General features: G+C 47.9%; 1 protein-coding gene across 2 annotated transcripts in view; it reads left to right on the top strand.

Moving 5' to 3' along the window:
- Positions 1 to 22928, top strand: part of SMAD3 (SMAD family member 3) — a 160447-nt gene that overhangs the window by 116906 nt on the left and 20613 nt on the right. For both annotated transcript variants that reach the window (XM_006831509.1, XM_006831508.1), the window contains 4 exons: positions 10790 to 10983; positions 11124 to 11255; positions 12612 to 12686; positions 16205 to 16255. In XM_006831509.1, coding sequence (XP_006831572.1) covers positions 10790 to 10983; positions 11124 to 11255; positions 12612 to 12686; positions 16205 to 16255 — 452 coding nt within the window. The remainder of the gene's footprint in view (positions 1 to 10789; positions 10984 to 11123; positions 11256 to 12611; positions 12687 to 16204; positions 16256 to 22928) is intronic.

Below are 22928 nucleotides of genomic sequence, written 5' to 3'. Positions count from 1 at the left end.
CTATTGTGTGTAAACCTGGTGAGATAGTGTGATAGTTGGTGAAAGGAGAAGAGTGAGGGCCCTGCTCTCGTCGTAGGGAGGAAACTGGACATTATCAGCCACAACATTCATGTTCTGAAAAGTGTGTGTAGGTGTGTGGGTTTGTGGTATTAGCTGGAAGTCCCAAGTTGGGAAACAACCACTGTTTCTTTCACTAAAACATAACAGATATCAGGAAAATAAGGTAAAGGTACAGGATAAATTTGAGGTGAAATGGTTGCCAGAGTTTGCTTTTTGAGTTGCAGGTATTGTTAAGTGCTGTGGAGTCAGTTCCAACTCATAGCAACCCTGTATAGGGTTTCTGAGGCTGTTGGAAAGTCTCATTTTTCTCCCACAGTCCAGAGCTTACCCTATAGAACCACTGCAGGCACACCTTGGAGACATTGCAAGTTTAGTTCCAGACCATTGAGATAAAAGTGACTATCACAATAAAGTGAGCTATGTGGTTTTATTTTGTTTCCTAGTGCATTTAAGGAGTTCTGGTGTGATGCTGTAAGGTCAGCATTGGGCTGCAAACCACAGGTCAGCGGTTCAAACCCACCAGCTGCTTCATGGAAACCCCTATACAGCGTTGCTACGAATCAGAACTGACTCAGTGGCACTTAACAAGTGCGTATAAACAGTTGCATTCTGTAGTTGAGTATGTGTGCAGTAGCATTATGAAAAAGTTTAAAGTATTCTTAAGAATGACCACAATGTAACACAGAGATACCAAGTGAGTGCAAGCTCTTGGAAAAATGGTGCCAATAGACTTGCTTGGCGCAGGGTTACCACAATCGTTAATTTGTAAAGCACTCAGTATCTGCAAAGCGCAGTAAAACAAGGTATGCCTTATTAAGGGGCTGCTTGGATCACTTAATATCTGTATTAATGATAAATAATTGGTGGGAAGGCACACTTTATGCAAATGATAGGCTGCTTTCCATAAATAGAAACAAAGCCCTGCTGTATGATTAGCTTGTATATTTGTACATTCAAAGTTAGGAATAGCAACATGCTCCTTTTAGAGTTATTGGGAAGAATCGGAGTAACGCAGTCTAGGTTCACATCCTGGCTTCATGTTATACTAACTGTGGGACCTTCAGAAAGCTGACTCACCTCAATGTTGGCAGTTCACACCTCCAGGTTTACGTTCATTCCATCTGGTCTCCCAGTTACCATGGTCCACCCTGAGTTTCTGCTGCTCCTTATTACACAAGTATTAGAATATGCCTTTGTTTCTCCCATACAACAACTAGCCCCAGGACAAGGAGGTTTCCGCTCCTCGGAAACCCTATACAGGGTCGCTATGTGTCAGAACCAACTCAACAGCACTTAACAACAGCAATGTAGTGCTCAACTAATAAACTGAAAGGCTGGAGGTTTGAGTGCTAGACACTGTGGTAACTGATGTGGCCGTCTGCTTCTATACAGACTCCCAGCCTTGGAAACCCTATAGGGTAGTTCTGCTCTGTCTCGTAGGGTTGCTCCGAGCTGGCTTCAACTCAACAACAGTGGTCGCAAAAAAAGTAATGTTACTTTCAGGTTCATTGGGAAGACTGGTGGCCAAGTCAGTGTGTCAGTCAGCTCTTGGTGAGTAACAAGCCATCCTAACAATTCAGCAGCTTGAAATAATCTTTGCTTGTTGCCCACATGCTTTTGTGGTTCACCTGGGTTTGGCTCCCTGCTGCAGGTCTGGCTCCAGGTTAGGGGCAGCAGCTGCCTGGGAGAAGCTCGTCCTCTGGCAATGACAGAGGTACAAGAGGACAAGCTGAAACACGTGATGGTAGTCTCTTCCTTCTTCCCATGGTCCATGGGGCAAAAGAAGTTAATAGATTAACCCCAAGACATGGGGCAGAGAAATGCACAGCATCCAGGAGGGAGGAACAATAAAGCCACATGGCAAAGGGCATGACTATAGGGAGATGTGACAAATTAGGGTCACTAAGCCAACCTATTGTAGTCACTCAGTGACCACCACAGTCCTGGCACATAGTAGTGGTAGTTTCTGACTACTGTTGTTACTGTTTTCACTACTCGGTGGTGGTGGTGATGGGCAATGGAGTCGGTTCCATAGACAAGCCAAAGAGAAAGCAAGTTTTGAGAAGAAGAGAAAGCGTAATAAAATTAATTTCAACTGAAACATATTAGGGTTAGCAAATTTACTTTTTGCTCACTTCTTTATTCTGGGTAACCCATATTGTGCCTGCAATACAATAGGTACTGAGTAGCTATTCTGTGATTGAAGTGAAGCATTAAGGGTAATGGAAAAAGCCACTGTTTGCACTTGGCCCATTGTTTTCAGCATTGATCTAGGTTTGAATTCAAGCTCTACCTTTTACAAGTCTTCCGACCTTGGGGAAGTCCTTAAAATACTCTAAGCTAAGGGGAAGGGCAGGGTTCACTGGGGTTTTGCTCATTTCTGTACCCTCACGTTGTAGCCGTGTACCCAGCACATAGTTTGTGCTGCATGGATCTTTCTGGAACTTACCAGCTCTGCCTCTAACCTTCTGCAACCCATCTATCCAAATCCACTAGTGTTTTGTGCCAGCCCCCAGATGAGTGTGGGTGGCTGATTGCTGGTCACTACAGAAAGCCTTAGTGATGTTTGGCATGTAGTGGGCCCAGAACCTTCCTTTTCTTTGGGGAAGGCTCGTCCAGGCAGGCTGCTCCTCCTTCACCATAGACTTTGGACTCTGGCAAATCCACATCCTTGGCTGTGGCTCACACCACCATTTTGGGACACTCTACAGGTTCCACTTGGAGCCACTGGGAGGAAACCTAATTTCCTGCCACAGGAAATGGTCAGGCGGGTGAAGAATATTTTTAAGGATTAAAACCTTCTGTCAAAAGAGCTACAGGGAGTTGATGGAGGAAAACTTTGGGGGTCTTTCATTCTTAAAGCCAATGAGTGTGGGAAGAGATTTCAGTCATAATGAGAAAGAGGCTCACATACGAGTTCCTGGGACTTTCAGCATAGGCCGAGAACAGCTGGTCAGGGGCTAAGAAGAAGGGTCAGGTCAAGGAGAAGAGTGGGTCATAAACAGACCATTTCTGTAACTGAGCATGTTTATGGTAACATCAGCCCAGAATTAAGACGTATTTATTGGATTTACTTAAAATGGGCCTGGAGCCCTGAAGGCTTGGGAGGGTGTGTACCGGACACATCAGCTAAATTAAATCCAGCAACTAAAACTTGCAATTCACTATTAATATTTTGGTAAGCATTGGTGTGTGTTTTTAGTGGGACCGTGGGGAGGAAGAAGGAATAAAACCAAGGCTGGCTCTCGGCAGCTCAGAATCTGAACCAAGAGCAGTCGGAACTGACACTTGAGAAGAAGTGAATGAAATGCCCTCCCTGCTGTGAGTTTGGGAATTGTATGGTTCTGAAGCAGGAACATGGACTGCATGGCTTCTGGGAAGCACTGCCCAGCCAGACTAGTGGCCATGTGTCTACAGACTGGCAAGTGAGAAGGTACCTGTCTGCCTGCCTTCAGAACCTCCATCCTGGCTGGGAAAACAGGACCCAACCTCACAGCCAGGAGTCCTTGTCTCCAGCTACAACCTTACTAGAGACTGCTTTGTGAGATTTGCCCCTCAGTCTATGGGTTCCTCATCCGTGAGGCAGGATCATTACAAGGCATGCGTTAGGACCACAGCACTGTGGCAGGGGTGACCTGAGATTAGGGACATGAAGGCCTTATGAAAATGAAAAGCCACCAGGCAGACACGGGGCCTCATCGTGGCCACCCACCAGTGGGCCCAGATTAGAAGCAGGAGAGGACAGTTGGTTTTGAGCACTTACTGTGGGTCTTGCTTCTCCAGAAACTACCATAGGAATGGAAGCAGTCAATAGATAAACAATGATGATGACAATGAATTGCTGTCATTTATTGAGTTCTTACTATGAGCCAAGGGCTTCTGCTCAGAGTATCAAACCCACTGCCATTAAGTTCGTTCCGACTCGTAGCGACCCTGTACAGGGTTTCCGAGGAGCAGCTGGTAGGTTTGAACTGCTGACCTTGTGCTTTGCAGTCCAGTGCTGATCCTACAGTGCCACACCAGCCCGGCTGGTTGTTTTTCTCACTGAATGTGAAGGCTGTGTGTGTTTCCTTCTCTCCCAGAGCCTCAGGTCCACTCAGTGTTCTGCCCCATTTGCTTCCTGGCAGCTCAAGCCTTGATTGGTCAGAACCTGACCTCTCACCTGCCCTCTTAGACTCTCGACCCCATAAAAACTGAGACTCCTTTCTTGGGTGTCTCATGCCACAACCATTATCCTGCCTTCTCCTCTGTGTTCCTCGGCCCACAAGCCTGTTCTCCTTGGTTGCTGGCCTCACCCTTTCTCCAGGGTTTTGTGGGCTCCAACATTCAGTGCACCTCTCACCCTTCCCCTGAAGTGGTGGCTGCAGATGTCCAGCTGGCCCTTTGTTGGGACTTTTGTCCAGCACTGAAGAACAGATGTGTTACTTCCCTAACCAGTGATCCCTCAGTGGCTTCACAAGAGAATGGGAACAACTGAGTGACCCCCCCCCCCTTACTCTTGGCTCACCACTGCCCAACTCTCCCTCTCTCCCCCCTCTGAAGCCCTACAACTCACTCCCGTTTGTTCCAGGCTGGATTGGAGAGTGGTTGCTATAATTTAGACTAGTAACTGTCATTTGTGTGGTACTTTACAAAACACTTTCAGGTGTGCAGGTCGTAGAACTTCGTGAGGTCTTTGGAGTGGCAGACTGTCCCCATTTTACAGATGAGGTAATGTGTGTCAGGGTAACTGACACACGACTTGCCGTGTGTCTCACAGCTCAGAGAGGGCAGAACCACAGCTTGACCCAAGGTCTTATGACTCCAGACCTGCAGCCTTCTTGTATACCTCAGGGGCAAGTCTATCTTCAGCCTTCCTTTGTTCTGGTTGGTAATTACTGTTTTTCAGCTTTAGGGGTTCCTTGGTCTGAGGCCCCACGGGAGGGAGGTAATTATATCCTCTGAGATGCCTGTAGTCAGCAGGTCCCAGCCACTCCCTGTAACCAAGCCCAGTTCTGACCTTTGTTCTCCCTCTGTCCCAGGCCAGTGTCTTAGAGAATTTGATCACATCTCTCTCTCTCTCTCTCTTGGGTTGATGTTTCTGGTAGCATCTGATTAGACAGAGTGCTGTGAATGCTCTTTCTTCAGATAAGTAGATACCCTTAGTCATAAAGGGTCACAGAAGGACAGTTTGCAAATAGTGCCCTGCCAGGCCCACACAGCTTTTAGAAAGCCCATGCCGACTGCCTAGTAGAGTCCAGGGATGGCTTTCTTGTAGAAAGAGCAGCCTTTCCATTGGGCACCTCTGAATTCATGATCGTCCATCGCATTCACACTGTGCATCTCCCCTCCCGCCCCCCCCCCCACACCAGTCTGCTCACACATGCAGTCAGGAGGCCTGTCTCTTATACACAAAGCACACACAACCCTGCTTAAAACATTTCAGAGGCTGCTGCTTACTTTTAGAAAAAAAGGCAGAACCCTTTAGCATGGCCTTCAATGCCCTGCAGAGTCAGCCCAGCTTGGCACCTCAGCCTCGGCTTGTATCCTGTTCTCTCTCCCTCTGTGCTTCAATTACAGCTCCTCCTACCTTCCATTAATGTTCATTTAAGTGCCTCCTACCTTCCATGTGTCCCACCCTCCATGGGGCCTTTGCATATACCATTGCCTCTACTTGAAAGGCTTTTCTCTCACACTTCTGTCTAATCAGTATTTCTCTTTCCTTTAGACTTTCAGATCAACCATCACCTCTTTGGAGATGACTTGTCTAACTCTTTAGCAATATAAGGTCCCTAGGGAGTCCTGGTGTGGCGCTGTGGGTTAACGTGCTGGACAGCACAAGTCGCTTTGATCCGCAAGGTTGGCGGTTCAAGCTTACCAACTGCTCCTGGGAAACACTGTACAGGGTCCCTATGGGTCAGAACCGACTCAACGGCACTTAACAACCATGGTCATATAATCTTAAATTTCCCGTTCCCTTTATTTTTCCTTTAGTGTGCACTTTCACTGTCAAAAATTCTGTATGATTAGTTGATGAATGTCAGTCTAGAGTGTAAGCTCTATGTGAGCAGGGACCAGGTCTGTTTCCTTCACTACAGTATCCTTAGCCCTGCACGCAATAGATGCTAATTGTTGTTGTTAGGTGCCATCGAGTCAGTACGGACTCATAGCAACCTTATGCACAGCAGAACAAAACACTGCCCGATCCTGGGCCAACCTCACTACTGTTGCCACGCTTGAGTCCATTGATGCTGCCACTTTGCCAATCTGTCTCACTGGGGGTCTTCCTCTTTTTTCTGACACTCCATAGATGCTCATAAATGTTTGCTAAATAAACTCAGTGTGTTTGCAGATAAATAGAATCTCTGCAGCTTTCTGAAATTGGACAGCACCTTAAATCTCACATCCTTCAGAGGCCTCCCACCTTACTCATGACTGATAGTGTTTTCTGCCGCTCCTGAGCGTCTCAATGATCAAGGTCTATGGAGCTGCTGGCAGGAGAAAGGTTAAGCCTTCTGTTCCCGCAAAGACTGGCAGCCGCAGAAACACTAGACAGAGTTGCTATGAGTCGGAACCGAGTCCATGGCACACCACAGCAACAACAGTGAAGCTGCTCAAACTTGGCTGTGCCAGCCAGTTGCTATTTGTAAAGATAAATACATTGATTTAGGCTGCTTGGGATTTGAGGTCCTATATTTTTAATTAGCATAGGTATTGCCCATGCTGCAGATCTAGGGACCATACTATTACGTTGAGTAGTAATAGTGTGAGTCTCTCTTATTTTCCTGGGCCTGGGATTTATTACAAAGTGAGGTAGCAGGTAGGAAGAAAATTAGACTAGGAATCTCTAAACAAGCAAGCAAAAACAAACAAAAAAAACCCCAGCTCACTGCCATCCTTCAGTCTATGCCGACTCATGTTGTTTGTTGTTAATGTCGTGGAGTCAGTTCCGACTCATAGCAACCCTCTATAGGGTTTTCGAGGAGCCGCTGGTGAGTTTGAACCACCAACCTTGCAGTTCAAACCCATCTTGCAGTCTAGCACATTAACCCTTAGCGCCACCACACCAGGAATCCATTCCAATTCATGGCAATCATATATATATAGATCAGAGTAGAACTGCTCATTAGGATTTCTGAGACATCTTTCGCTTGCAGAGTGGTGTGTATCTTTAACCACCAGCCTCGTAGTTAGCAGCCCAGTGCTTAGCCTATATGCCTCCGAGCTCCTCACTATGCCCCCAGGGCTCTCTAATAGAAGGAAATTAGGCCTGGATCTCCCATCTTTGAACTTGACACTTCGAACTTTGTGATCTTGATCAAGTCACTAAACCCCTCTGAGCCTCAGTTTTTTCATCTATAAAATGGCGTGATAGCTCTTGCCTATATCTCTCAGTGTGGCTGTGAGAGTCAAAGAGAGAAAACTACTGTGTGTGAAGGAGCTGTAGAAACCAGAGCAGTTACTGCAATTCCTGGTAACTGTTGCTTGCTTGACTTTGAATAGCATGTTGGTTTAATTGGAACATTAACTCCTTAAGAGTCATTGTTCTTGAGTGCTGTTGAGTCGATTCCGACCATAGCGGCCCTGTGTAGGGTTTCCAAGGAGCAGCTGGTGAGCTTGAACCACCGACCTTGCAGTTCAACCGGCTTTGCAGTCTGGCACATTAACCCGTAGTGCCATCCCTGGACTCCTTAAGAGTAAGCACCCTTACTTAGTCATGGAAATAGAATGATGAGAAAGTCAGGATCTCTGCTCTTGGGAACGTACATACATAGAATTCTCTATTGCATTGTTCTAATCAAGGCTTTGAACTGGTTTTCCCTGGTTCAGTCATGGCTGACAAAACCGGAATGGACCTAAATTGGTAAAATGTTTATGCATCAGAACAATAACTAGAATGGGAAAAATTCCATGGGTCCATGCCCTACTAGAAACTTAATCTCTCACTTAGACAACAAGGGCGTAATGCACATCGTGTAGCAACCCAATCTCTTTACTGATCGAATCTCAAATAGTGGTGCCTGGCTCAAAGATGGCAGCTGACCTCATCACTGTGAATGTATGTCCCTCTCCACAGTCCTGGCACTAAGCCAGTCTTCTACATCAGACTCCTAAAAAGGACATACGACACCTCTCCATGTTTCCCATTCCAGGGCTTTGGGCTATAATTTTTCCTGTTCTAGTACCCCCACATTTTACAAATTTGGGTCTGATTTCACACTGTCCATTGGGACAGAAACTGTGAGCTGACTTGAATCCCTGGTTCCAGTGATTGTATCCTACCACCCCAAAACTTAGTAAAGAAATGTATTAATATGTTCCTGGATTCCATATGTTAGGATTTGGACAGAGCAGAGCCTGCGTAGCTTGTCTGTGTTCCACAATGGCTCTGTGGTTGGGAGCTGAAATCACCTGAAGATTCACCCTCTCTCTCATCTGTCTGATGATGAATGGTAACTGTCAGTCAGAACCTCAAATGAGCATCTCAGGCAGAACACCCAGACAAGAGTGCTTCAAGAAGTTCATGGAGAAATGGACTTAGAAGAAAATGGATTTTTTTTTCTCTGAACTCCTTAAAGCACCCTTGTATGTGGCCTATCCGTGTGGCTTCTTGGGCCTCCTTACAGCATGATGGCTAGGTTCCAAGAGGGAGTATCCCAACCTTGCAAATCACATAGCATCATTTTTCTATACTATGCTTGTCAGTGTCCACAAAGGCCCCTAGGTTCAAGGGAAGATGACAGACCTACCAATCAAGATGGGAGAAGTGTTGAGATGAAGAGTTTGTAAGAAGAGCATATGGGATGGGAGATATGTTATGACCATCTTTGGAAAAGAGAATCCATCATATGACTTGATGTGATAGACAATGAATAGGCGTCGTTCAAATAAGACATTGTCTTTTGTCTCTGTGAGAAAGACACTCCTCATTAAAGGTGGACTCTGTATTTGCCACTCAGCTACTTGCTAGAATTTATATGTGACCCCAAAAGAAACATGGCCACTCATAGCTATAAATGCAGCACAGCGTGACAAGACAATTGAGTACCCGTTACCCGTGCATGTTCCCAGCTGAGGTTGAACAAAGCTAGTTCAGTATTCACTAATTCACTGTTTGGGGTAACTTTATACACCTTAACTACCATAAATAAGGTGAAATAACTGTATATAAAATTTTGTATTATGGAATATGAATACAGCATTCTATATTGTTGTTGTTAAGTGCCGTAGAGTTGGTTTCCGACCCATAGCAACCCTGTTAAAAGGTTTCCGAGGAGCAGCTGGTGAGTTTGAACTACCGACCTTGCAGTTCAAATGGCTTTTCAGTCGGGCGCATTAACTCACAGCGCCACACCAGGACTCCAATAATGTGAAGACACATTTCTAGTTTTTCTCTAGGGTCACATGTTTTACCTGAAACATCAGTTTGGTGAGTGATACATGCTGTAGGGTAACTAGACAGGAAAAGAAATAGGCCAAGACTTGTATATTTTCACATAGCTTCCAGGAAATAACTTGGCAGGCTAGCAATTTAACCCTTGGTCATCTCTCCTCTTCTACCACTTTGTGGTTCCAAGAACTTGTACAACTTACTGAGCATTAATCCCTCATGTGTGGAAATGAGGCCTATTAAGTGGGATAACATATGGGGGAAATTGCATTACACTGTAACTGGTGACTAATCAACTCGCAGTCAATGGGCATGTCTCTGTCTTCTGCCCCTTCCCTCTCCCTGTATCCACTGTGGGCTCCACTCAAGTCTGGAAGGGAGAAGTAGCCTTCTCCAGACCTCACCAGCTGCTGAGGCCCAAGCTCTGCTTTGAGGGTGGAATTTTGATGTTGCAACAGTGAGAAGTAACTAGTTTATTGTCTTGCTGTAAGCCACCATCTTTGTGTGTGGTGGGGGATAGAAGTGGTTGGGGACCATCAGACTGATCAAGTGGCCTGACTTGAGAGGAGGGGCCATTCCCAGCTGCTTGGAGGCCAAATCACCATACAGGATGTTGTTTGCATGGGGATGGTTGCAGCGTAACCCCTGATGTGGACTCACACCCACTGCATGGCCGTTCCCTTTAGACCATAGCTCAGGAAGATGGGTGTGGAAGGTTACACCTGGGTCAGTCTGCAGGCGGCCTTCGCATTGAGAGGTCTACAGTGTAGACTTGGACCATTTGCATTTCCTTGAAATGTCCCTCTTTCCCGCCCTGCTTCATGACACGTAACTAAAAAAGACTGTATGTGTGTGTATGTGTGTGTCCTGTTGTAATGTGAGAGTTTTCTGGAGGGAACACCTGGATGAGTACTGATTGAGGGTGATTAGAGATGGCCGTGCCTGACAGTCTATATGTGTCCCCCTTCCTGGTATCTCTGTGGTGGTTTCTTCTGCCTGGGTTGGGATCAGATAAGTGTACCAAGGACCTTTTCCAAGAAACGTTGGGTGTCATCCCTTTCATGGGAGCATGCTCATCATTTCAGGGGTTTGGAGAACTCCCTCACCCTGAGGTCTGGTGGGTTCAGGACCCACTCTATCAACCGCGGAGGCCTTCTTTTTTCCTGGGTGGGCCTCTACTTGCTGCTTCTGGGACCCCTTCCAGCACTGACAACGACTCTTTGATCTCTTGTACCTCTGTCTGAGAGAAACGAAGGGAGGGAGCACTTTCTGAGACTCTGCCAGCAAGCACGCAGGCAGGACCTCAGAGAAGGCAAGCCAAACACTTCAGTATCTGTTTTTACCACTCCACCCTGGCAGGTCCCTGGATGGCCGATTGCAGGTGTCCCATCGGAAGGGGCTCCCCCATGTCATCTACTGCCGTCTGTGGCGATGGCCCGACCTACACAGCCACCACGAGCTACGGGCCATGGAGCTGTGTGAGTTCGCCTTCAACATGAAGAAGGACGAGGTCTGCGTGAATCCCTACCACTACCAGAGAGTAGAGACTCCAGGTACATGGCCTCTTAGCCAGTTGATGGGCCATTGCACCCTCCCTTCCTTTTGATCCTTTAGCTGCTGTGGTTTGGGGGTTGCAGGGTCTTTGGTGCCAGGTGGGCACTGGCTTATCTGCCTCTGCTTTGTCTCCTGGCAGTTCTACCTCCTGTGTTGGTGCCCCGCCACACAGAGATCCCGGCCGAGTTCCCCCCGCTGGATGACTACAGCCATTCCATCCCCGAAAACACTAATTTCCCTGCGGGTATCGAACCCCAGAGCAATATTCCAGGTAAGCCTGACTGGTTTCCGGACCGCCCCCCGCATCCGGGTCCCCTCGACCATCACCGGGTCACCCCCTGTCCGTGCACAGCTGGGCCTTCGGGGCCCTGAGTCAGAACCGCATCCCTGTTGGGAGAGGACCCATGGCCTCCGCTCCCCGTTCACTAATGATGCTTTTCTTGGCACGGAGGAGCGGCGTGACCCTTCCGCCCCGGCCTCAGTGCAATCATTTATTTTGGAAGCGGAAATTGTGACGCTGTGTTTCTCTCCTCGCCCTCGCGGCATGGTGCTGGTGTTCCGGCAGGATCCCCGACAGGCTCCGGGCCTGCAGGGGTGGTGGCAAGCCTGAGAGGCAGGGGGGTGAACCCAGGTCCAGGCAAAGTGCGGTGGCCAGTGCTGTAAGTAAGCCTGGGCTGGTGCTGCCTTACTGGAGATGGGTTACAATCTGGGTGGGGGTGAATTCAGGAGTTTTTACTCTGCCAAGGATAATTGTTTTTCAGAAGCCCTTCATTTATATGCAAATACTATGTGAATCACCCCATTCTTCCCAGTTTTAGGGAACTCGGTCTGATAGTACTTGGGCTGGGACAATAATCTGAGTTCCTTTTGGAGAACGCTAACTTAGACCTGACTTGCACCGTGCATTAATTTACTGTGCTGAGGTTGGACTTAAAGTGTGCTTGGGCTCAGCCTCAGGCAGAGTTGGCTGGGCTCCTCAGCCCCATCCCTCCTGTCAGCCTTTTCTGATCCTTCCCCAGGTAGGACTGATCTCTGCAGCGAGGTCAGTCATCCACTCCTCACATTTGGCAAACTCAGAGTCAGGCTGTGAGTGGAGTAGGGGCTCAGAGAAATAGATCACATGGTTTCTGCCTGTCAATGAACTTGCAGCCTAATTGCAGAGCTACGACTTGTCCCTTAAAAGACAGTAAATAACCACTACGCTACCAGAGCTCCTACAAGAGAAGATAGTAGGGGCCAAAGGGCAGGTTTAAAGCAGGTAGCTAGCTTTTCAGAGGACAGAGATCTGTGAAGGCTGAGGTAACTCCAGAGGTCTTCCAGAACAATTGGGCTGTAAGCCTGGCCTGGAAGGATAGGGACAGATTAGCCTGGAAGGCTCTAGGAAGGAATCTTTCTGACTCAGGGAGTTGAGAAAGGTGCTCACAAAAACAGTTACAGTCAGCGGGGGGAGTTGGGAGATTGACAGGAATGAGACCAGCAACACCTAGAAGCCAGGACCTTCAGTCAGGACCTTAGTGTCTCCATCTGAGCATCAGATACTGGTTGAATGCGTGATGCTTGCAAAATGGTTTCTCAGACCCCAAACCGTGGAGATCATTTAACAAACCAGTTTCCTTCTGATTCCCAGAAACCCCTCCTCCTGGTTACCTGAGTGAAGATGGAGAAACCAGTGACCACCAGATGAACCACAGCATGGACGCAGGTGAGAGTCACGCAGGGTGGGCACGTAACTGAATGTCTTGCCTATCTGCTTACCCATCTGTCCCTCTTTCCTCTCTCCCCTCTTCCTGCCCTTCCTTTCTTTATTCTATCCCTCTTTCGGGTATTTGTAGAGCAGTCACTATGTGCCAGCTACTGGGGATAGAGGAGAAGCGTGAGTTGGTCATAGTTGATGGCGTGAGTTGGTCACAGAAGGAGAGGCAGCCAGCTCTGACCCCAGCACAGGTGCACAGGTGGAGTCATGAGGGCGTGGGCAGGAGAACGCGGTGGTGCTGGGACAGACTCCTCCAGAGAGGTAGATGGGAAGGTGTATTACACAAGACTGGGGAGCCACACAGTGAGCTGTTGCTGGCAGTAGGGGGGAAGAAAGACTAATGGGAGACCATGAGTTCCATCACTGGTCAGGGGTCCACTGAAATAGTCTAGATGAGAGGAGAGCCTGGGTGGATCGAGACAAGGTCTTTGCTAATGGAAAGTGTAATGATTTGTGTGTGGTGAAATATGATCCACGTTGTTCCTGCGGGCCCAGCTCTCTCCAGCCACATCTCCAGATCTTCCCGCGTCGTTTGTTATGGGACCAAATTGGCATGAAACCAGCAGCTTCTTGAATTGCACCCCAGCTGCCACATAGAATGTGCATGTCGTTGTGTATGGTTGGGTGAGGAGGAGGAGGGAGCCAAGCAGATGTTCCATTCCAGTGATGGCGGCATGCCTTGTGCATACAAATCCACCTGCCTTGCCCTTCCACACTGCCTAAAAGAGATCATGCAGTTCCTGAAAGACAGACTCCCATCTACACTATAACATAGTCAGTTGAAATCTACCTTGGGTGTCATGGCACGCTCCCTGTGAATGAGTGGCTGGCAGCGTGAACCCATTTGGAATGCATTGAAGACCTTCTCTGTGTTCGATGCCGGGTGACCGCAACAAGCTTGCAACTATTAAATGCTGGCCTGGGGAGCAGGTCAGCTAAACAGCATATCTCCAGATGCTATATTGCTTCTCACTTGTCCTTTCTTGTAACCCCACCTTGCTGCCCTATGTAGAAAACAGACCAAAGCCGAAGTTCTGTATATGGGAAGAGCAGCCAAGTTTCCACTGTCTTAGCTCTCATTTCTCCTCCCTTCTCTTCCTCCTTTCTGCCCCATTTTACTCTGTGCCTTCGCCCTTCTTCCTTTCATCCTGTAAGCATATCCTCAGGGCCCTGCTGTGACCATTAGTGATTTATCTAAAGTGGAGACTGGAGATGGAGCTATGTGGACTCCAGCCAGCCCCCGTGGGGGTGTTTTATTTATTCTCTGTTCTCCTTGCCAAGGTGCCCATTTAGAAACCAGTCCAACTGCTCCCGGGCTTGATCTCCCTGCCAGCTGAGGTGTGACAGTCTCCTCAGGGCTGCCGGATCGATCACTGTGTCCATCCTGTGTCCCCTCTAACACATTGCATTAACCCACAGTGCGACACCATGTACTTTGTCACACACGGTGCCATGAGTTGGAACTGACTCAACAGCCCCTAACACCATTACATACCAGTAGGTCCCTGAATGGTACAGATGTTTGCACTAGACTGTTGAGCTGAAGGTTGGCAGTCTGAACCCATCCAGCAGAGCTGTGAAAGAAATCTGTTCCCATACAGATCACAGCTAGAACAATCCTATGGAACAAGGCTGTTCTGTCACATGGGGTCACGATGAGTCAACATGGGCTTGGTGACAATGGTTTGGTTTGGGCTTTTCTTTGTGGTGGTTTTCATTCTGTTACTGTGTAGCAGGCCTAGTGTTCTGCATTTGTGTATATACAGTCTCATTTCACTTTCACATACCACACTCTAGATGATATTATCCCTATTTTACATCTAGAGCAAACACTTGAGGCTCAGAGAAGTTGAAATGGTTATGCCAGCCACAGTTCAGTAGTGATGTGCTTACGGAGTAGGTTTCTTGGGAGAGAAAAAGAAATCTGTGTCTCATTGTTTGCCCTTAAGGAGGTTACAGTTGAGTTAGGGAGAAGAAACAGACCACTCTGAACGGTTCAGGACCAGATGCAAGATCCAGCCAGCAGGGATTGGTGGGTTTCAGGCACTGTGAACTGGTGGAACCAGGGGGCGTGACTAAGCCAGGTTCCTTTCCCCACCAAAAAAACACACACATACACAAAAAAACACATACACAAAAACCCAGTGCCGTTGGGTTGCTTCCAACTCATGGTGGTCCCTTATATATATCTTTGTAGAAATGCCCGCTAGAGGACTTTTGATGCCTCTACTTTATGGAAGTAGATAGCCACACCTTGTTTTCTGCATGTGTGGGTGGATTATAACCCCCCACCTTTCAGTCTGTAGTTATGGTGATTATGTGCCGTGGAGTCGGCTCTGACTCACAGCGACACTGTCCAGGATTTCCGAGGCTGTAAATCTTTATGGGAGCAGAAAGCCTCATCTTTCTCCTGCGGAACAGCTGGTAGTTTCGAACTGCTGACCTTGAGGTTAGCAGCCCAATTCATAACCACTACTGGGCCCTCAAAAGCAGACCCACTGCCATCTACTCAGTTTGACTCCCAGTGATCATGTGATGTCAATACGGAATGGAACTGTCCATAGGATTTCTGAGACTGTAAATCTTTACTGGTGTACAGACTGCTTTGTTTTTTTCCCTCCGAGCAGCTGTTGGGTTTGAACCACTGACAGTTTGGTTAGCAGTCTAATGCTTAATTCACTGTGCCACCAGGGTACTACTAGACTCCCTATAGCTACGTGGGTATCAGGAACAGATGAGGGATAAGAGGATTGTTGCTTTGTGGAAAACAAGTCACTCTTCCTTTTGGAAGGCCGATGCCCTGGGATGTTTTTTTGTTTGTTTCTGGAGATGGAAAGTGTAGACAGAGAAATCAGAGTAAAAACAGGGTGTGTTTGGACTGTTTTATACAGGCACAATGATGTTTCACATGAACTGTCAGTCTCTGCTGAGCAGGATTTCTCAGGCAGGTTTGTGCATTTCCTGAAACCCGAAGAAAGGGTGGGAAATTGGTATTTCCAGATGCCTGCGCCACTGCAACAGCCGCTTGAGAGCAGTGGTGGGTGAGGTCTCTCAAGCTCCTCCTTCTCTGGAAAGCTGGCCTTGGGTTGCCTGGACTTTTGAGTAGCCGAGTGAGGGCCTTTCCCCTTTCCTTTATTTTCCTGGAGGTTTTATGAACAGGGCGGAATAGGCTAAAGGAAAATGGCATCACCTGTCCTAACTGAGAAGTCGGAAGCCTTATGCCGTGATCTTGGTTAGGATCATCAGACATCAGATGTCAGAACTCTGAGATTATCCGTTCATCGTTCCATCTCACAGATCAAGAAACTGAGACGCAGAGAAAGAACGTATGGGCAAGGTTATGGGGGTAGGCCTTCTCCTGGGACTCAGAGTCTCGGTCTGTGTTGACCTTGATGGACGTGTTCAGTCATTTGATGATCCATGTGAGAATCTTGTACAAAGTCTTACAACTGTGTCTCATCTTGCAGGTTCTCCAAACCTATCTCCAAACCCGATGTCCCCAGCACACAATAATTTGGGTGAGTGTATCTCTGTCCATGTGACTGTAACCCCTGGCTGGTGACTGGTGGAGGTGTGGGGTTACTGAAGGTAAGGTTCTCACCCCTTCCCCCACTGTCCCAGCTCAGCCCCTCCGGTTTCTAGTTACTGTGATTCTGGGATCACCCACAGAGGTGGCAGGAAAGGTGACCATATGCTGGGTTTATATTTCTCCTGGGTGCTGGTTAGACGTGAATGAATGAGTATCCCCCTCAACCTCACACCCGAGAGAGAGGGTCTGTGGTGAGCCAAGCATACGTGTGTGGTTTGACACAAAGCCACAAGCAGCTGTGCAAACTCCAGCCCCCCAACTTTTAGAAACTTGTTCCATATACACTTATTTGGATTTTATCTGAACATGTCATCTTAAAATTTTGCCATTTTTATTAAAACGGTGACATAAAAGGAATTTTTAAAACAGCAAATGTGCCCATAACCCAGTACCCTAACGTGTAGTTGCTTTCGTTTTTTTACATTCCTTCTGATGTTTGTGGATCCGAGATAGGCAAGTCTGCGGGCGTATTCTATACCTTACTGTGGTAATCATGCTGGTGAATGTCCGTTTTCCCCTTCTTTTTTCTCTTTGCGTTATTTTGTTAACACATTTCCAAACTTAGATGCTCTGTTTATCATGTTGAGGCCCCAGCGCAGTACAAAGAGGAGCCCTAGTGGTAAAATGGTTAAGCACTCAGCGGTAACCAAGAGGCTGGTGATTGGAACCCAGCGGCTGTGGTTCCTTGGGGAAAAGATGCGGCAGTCTGCTTCCATACAGATTCGCAGCCGTAGAAATCCTATGGGACAGTTCTGTTCTGTCCTGTAAGGTCACTGTGAGTTGGAATCGACAATGGCAATAGGTTTTTGTTTGGTTTGGGGTGGATGGTGCACAAGGTTTGCACTCAACCACAAACCCTAAGGTTGTCTACTTGAACACATTGAGTGGCACCTCGAAAGAGAAGCCTGGTGATCTCCTTCCATAAGGATTATAGCCCAGAAGACCTGACGGAGGTAGTTTTCCTCTATAACACAATAGGGGTCACTGTGAAATGTCAACTTCACAGCACTAGGCTTGTTTTTTGGGTTTATCATCTTGAAGAGTCCTGATGTGGCACTTCAGGTTAATGTGCTGGACTGCAAGATCAGCTTGAGCAGCAAAGTTGGCAGTTCAAGCTCACCAGTCGCTCCTCAGAAACCCTATACAGGATTGCTATGAGTTGGAACCAACTCGATGGCACTCAACAGCAGTAACATATTTATTGGAGAGACTGGACCACGATTTCCAGGACCGCCCTCTGTAGCTGGAGTCCTGGGTCAGCTCTCTGATTTGCTCTTACGTTCCAGGATTATCCCACCCCCTCCCCAGTCTGGTGCAAGCAGCTCTTGTCTCAATCATTGGTGACTTCTTCGGCATTGGACCTGTCAGGGGCTGTAAAACAAAAGAATTATCTGACTCGTTTTTATTCAGGGAAGAGTTTTGTTTTTAAATGTTCTGGTTATTGAAAATATGCGCTTGATTTTGTTTGGGCCTTTGTTGCTGGGACTTCGTTGTGCATCAGGAATAGAAAGAGCTCATCTTTGAGCTTTTACTTGAATTAAAGTGAATTGGACTGGTTTTTGTTCATTTGTTTCCAGCCTCTGGCTTGATAGCATTGGGTGAAAAAAAAATCCTTCCTTTGGAATGTTGAGAGTTGATTGAAAACCTTGTAAAACCAACTGACAGATGCACGGTGTGAGACGTGACCTGAGGAGAGCTTTGTACAGGAACTGAGGGTTGGACTTTTCAGGGGGCAGCTCACATTCCTGATGTGAAGAGATGTTAGAGTTATTGAAAACAAACTGTTGAATAGAAGCTGTGTTCACACTTGAGAAAGTCAAGGCCATGCTTGTGAATTTGACACTGAGCCTTTGAGGGTGACTGATTTAATTTCTGAGCCGTTTTACCCCACAGTGACCAAGGAAGCATTTTTAGTCCTGAGACCTTCGAGCAGGTACTGGTCTTGGAAAACCTCAGAGGTCAGCTTGGAGGAGGTGGCTACCTAACACAGTGAAAGTTGTCTGATGACCTGGGAAGGGGAGGGTGTGCTGTGAATTCCACTCCAGACTGTGTAGATGAGAACAATGGGATGGGTTCTTGAGTTTTCATTGGCGCATCTCTATTCCCACTGCCCCATCCTTGACCTGCTCCTCTGAGTGATGGAATGTGTAGGTCAGTTCTCTCAAAGGACGGAATAGGCCCCAAGCCTGCCCGGCAGGGAATGGGTGCCCCCTTTCCCTGGCTAGTCACACGTCTGCTGGGAGGACTTGAATTGGGGGACGAGTCGGGGGACGAGTCAGTGACTGAGTCACAGTTAGGACTCACAGTGAGGCGTTCACCTGACAGGCTCAGCTTCCTTTCTGCTTGATAAGTTCCTGCACCTACCTCCAGCCCATCATGGCTACTGGCTGTAATAGTCTCATAGCCTCCTCGGGCCATAGCTGGGAAGGAAGGAGATAAGGGTGATGGTGATGACACACATGTATTGAACACAGCTGTTTACTGAGAATGCTATTTTTCCGAGTGCTTCGTGCATTTGAACTCAGTAAGGTAGCTGTTTTTGTTGTTGTTGTTGAATCGATTCTGACTTATGGTAACCCCGTGTATGCAGATTAGAACTGCTCCATGGGGTTTTCAAGGCTGTGACCTTTGAGAAGTGGGTCATCAGGCCTGCCTTCCAAGGAACCTCTGGGTTGGTTTGAACCCCGAGCCTTCCAGCTAGAAATTGAGGACTTGCTTAACTGTTTGTACCACCAGCTAACTTATAAGGTAGTGGTGGTGGTGGTTGTGTGTTGAGTGAGTTCTGACTCATAGCGACCCTGTACAGGGTTTCTGAGGCTGTAAATCTTTATGGGAGCAGAAAGACTCACCATTTTTCTGCAGATCAGCTGGTAGATTTGAACTGACGACCTTGTGGTTAGCAGCTCACCTCATAATCCATTATGCTACAAGGGCTCCTGTATAAGGTACAATTTTCCATATTAGGAATCAAGGGGCAGACTGGCAAACTAACTTGCCCGAGGCCTCACGACTTCTAAATGGGGGAGCTGACTTGGAACTCAGGCCTTTGGAATCCAGAGCAAATATTCCCGTCTACAGCATGACCAGCTCCCCGCTTTCTCACTCTGAAGAACAAGGCTCAGAGAAGGTCATTTATTAGTGTGTGGTGCTGTAGGATCAGCACTGGACTGCGAATCACAAGGTCAGCAGTTCAAACCCACCAGTTTCTCCTCCAAAACCTTACACAGGGTCGCTATGAGTTGGAACTGATCCAACGCACTTAACCACAACAAAGCCCTTGGGTACTGTGTGGCTCCTGGGTGGGATTCATGCCTGCCTATCTCTTCTTCAGCCATTCATTGTACAGATATCTCACAGTGTGCCGGTCCAGGTGGGGGGACTCTAAGAGGAGTCACCGGCCCTGCCATCAGGGTGGCTGTGGCTTTATTGGGATGATAAATAACAGTGAAACATGAAGTGGGAACTGATGACTTGCTCTGAGGGTTGGAGGAAGGAGAGATGACCTTCCACTGGGACATGGAGCTAGGCTTCCAGACCATCTTCTCTCTATTCTTTCTCTCAGTCAATGTGTGTGAGTTCCAGGCACATGCTAATACTGAGGGTGCAGAGCTGGGTGGACATGGGAAAATTCACAGCCTGGAGTTGGCTGGAGGTGTCCATTTCCAACTGTGTGGCGGAGTGCCAGGAGCCAGGGGAGCAAACACAGAGGAGGGAGGACCTGCCATGCCAAGAAGGAAAGTTCTGGGTGTGGTGGGTAAGGTGTCTGAGAGGTTGTGACCGCTGTGTGCTGGGCCTTAGAGGACAAGTAGGACATTGTAAAATAGATAGTAGGAAGGACATTGGAGATCAGGGTGAGGCGGCATACTCTGCAGACAGGGCTGCAGTGAGGTGTTGGAGCAAACCTTTGGAGAAGTAGGTTGCAGGGAGAGGGATGGGGCTGAAGTTGGTCAGCAGTGGGCTGAAGGTCAAATGAAAGGTGGGGACATGAAGACAGTGTGCAGAGGCAGCCTGTGCATTCCGTCGTTGTGGCCAGTATGTCCCCACACTGGTAGGACGGAGACTGAACACAGTGAGCTCTTGCTAGAAAAAGACATGGGGAAGTTGCCTCAGAACATCGGATGATTTCTTTAAAAGAAATAATTGTGAAATGATGATGCAGAAAGGCACAAAGCAGAGGACACAGGCTCCTGCTTTCATTTCCTCTTCACTTAGGCATGCACCCTGGGGCACAGGCTTGGGAAGGTTGAGCTTCCTGACACAGTAATAGAACACTCTGGTAAGCAGTGGTGACTTGGGGAGAGGCCCTAAATGTGCTGTTGAGACTCAGCTCAGCCCCTGGCTTGAGGCAGGCTCTCGGGAATCCCCCTCAGGTTTTGTTTTTGCAGGAAAAGGGGATGTGAGCAGGTGATATTCTGTTATTACACATTGTGCATGGTGAGTCACCTGGAATTTCCTAAGCAGAATCAAGTCAGAGGGATGGGGTGAGTAGAGGGGAAGGAGGAGGCAGGTGGGGAGAGAGGAAAAAGATAAGGATCTGGTTCCTGCTGGGTGAGTAGTAAGCAGTTCCCTGCTTCAGAGGGAAGCATTTAGGGAGAGGCCTTGGCTGAGGAAAGTTAGGTGACACCTAAGTGCCCCAACAGCAGTTGAGCTAGATTTAAAGAGGTGATGCCTTGCCCAGAGTGCACAGGGGCAGAGAGGTGGACTGCAGGAGAGGAAGCCACAAGCAAGACCGGGACCCAGGGCCCAGGCCCCTCCCGGTTCCAGGTGTCTCCATTGCTGCTGCACAAGGCTTTGTTCCAAGGCTGTGTCTAACTTGAATCCTCTGTAAGCGTGTGGGATTACTGGTCTGTGTCTTTAACAACAGACCATCAGCTACTGGAGGTGGTGCCTTCATTCTCCTGAGGGTCTGGCTCTTAGAATATGTCACTTTCGTCGCTTGCAGTAATCTTGTCCTAGGCAACAAGAGCATGGAGTGCTTTCTATGTACAACTTTGTGTGTTGCATTAATCCTTGTGACATAGGTTGGAATCAGTTCCCCGGATCCTGGGAACAGAGTTGGGTGTAAGCCTCTAGTGCAGGCGATTGGGCTTGGGACACCTGAGGCTGGTTATGTGTGAAAGGGAGGGATGCTTCTGGCCCTCCTAAGCTGGGCCTTAAAGGTTGAGTGAAGAGTGCAGTAGGAATCATCAGAGACAGAGATGTGGCCTTGTGAAGGGCTTAGCAGATAGGAGCATGGCAGTGGAGTGGCCTACTCCAGCCCAGGAGGGTCCAGCCCAAATCAGGCCGTTCCGTTTTGACCTTTAGCTTTGCAAGCTTCAGTGCTTTGCACCTTTGTCCAGTCCCTGCTTTCGATTTATAGTAGAAAGTTAAAGCCCACTCCTCTCTCTTCCCTCCCCCCTTTACCGTATTTGGATCTCTCACACATGTTTTTAATAGGCATCCCTTAATCCAAGTGTTTCCTTCTGGGTTTTACTCTGTTTTCTTTTCCTTAAACAAAACAGAAAGTCTGTGCCAGCTTGGAACAGGGCTCAAAACCAAAGCCAACCAATGTGTTAGGCTAGCAGGGGACCAGCCATGAATTAAGTGCCCTGTGCCTCTCTAGAACCTGGCTCTCCCCACATGGGTGGGGGCAGGGGCCCAGGACAACTGAGCTGGAGGTTCCTGAGGCTCCACTGCTCTGCAGGAGGAAGAGAGATGAGCACAGACTCACGTCTGGCAAGGAGAAGGGCTGGCTAAGGGGAAGCCCACTGTTCACCATACTAAGTGTGCTCTCCACTGGCTGCAGACTTGCCCTCTCTGAGGAGCATTTTCATGGTATCTTCAGGTCGGTTTTAAGCAGCAGCCTTATATAAAATTGCTTCTACATTTTGTAAAACTCTTGAAACCAGTGCAGGTGGGAGGGACTGCTTGTTTGTGCATGTGCACACACTGGTTTTTTGATTCTTGCCTTCCTTTGTTTCTTTCCCCTTCCTTCCTTTCCTCTTTCTCTTCTGGCTTCTTTCTTTTCTCCTTTCCTCCTCACTTCTTCCTCACTTTTGGTAGGTGAGGTTCCCCTGAGAGAATCATAAAATCTTCTAAGATTTAGTGCCAAGACAAGCTTGGTTTCCTTGCAGAACTAAGAAGCATTGTCTAATCACAGATCAAAGCCATGTAGCATATTATGTTCCCTTTACACCTTGCCTGCTAGGTAGCTCAGAGTTAAGCCGGGCAGTCTTTCAGCAACTCTAATCTTTCTTGCTTACCTTGTTTATAACCATGTTCTCTGCAGGGTCTTGGTTACTTCTGCTTTTTCTTTTCTTTTTTTTTTTAACTGTTTTATTGTGAATTGTGATAGTTTACATGGGAGAATATTAGCTTTACATTCATACTATTGTATATCATTACATTGCCATGGTTACAATCCCCTCCATGCATCATCAACCAACCAGAGGGTATACACTACAAGCCTGCCCCCTGGTCGACAGCACACAGCCCCTATCCCTCTCTGGGTCTAGAGTTCCCAGCTGCTCCATCTCTCCACGTCACCATCTCTGCTTCCATCTCTGGCATCACTGTTTCTCTGGGTAGGGTCCCATGCTCCGCTCTTCTCCCTTGATGGTCCC

This window comes from Chrysochloris asiatica, unplaced genomic scaffold, assembly GCF_000296735.1.
Source record: "Chrysochloris asiatica unplaced genomic scaffold, ChrAsi1.0 scaffold00004, whole genome shotgun sequence".
NCBI lineage: Eukaryota > Metazoa > Chordata > Mammalia > Afrosoricida > Chrysochloridae > Chrysochloris > Chrysochloris asiatica.
The sequence above is the reverse complement of the archived record's forward strand: the minus strand, read 5'-3'. Positions and strand labels throughout refer to the sequence as shown.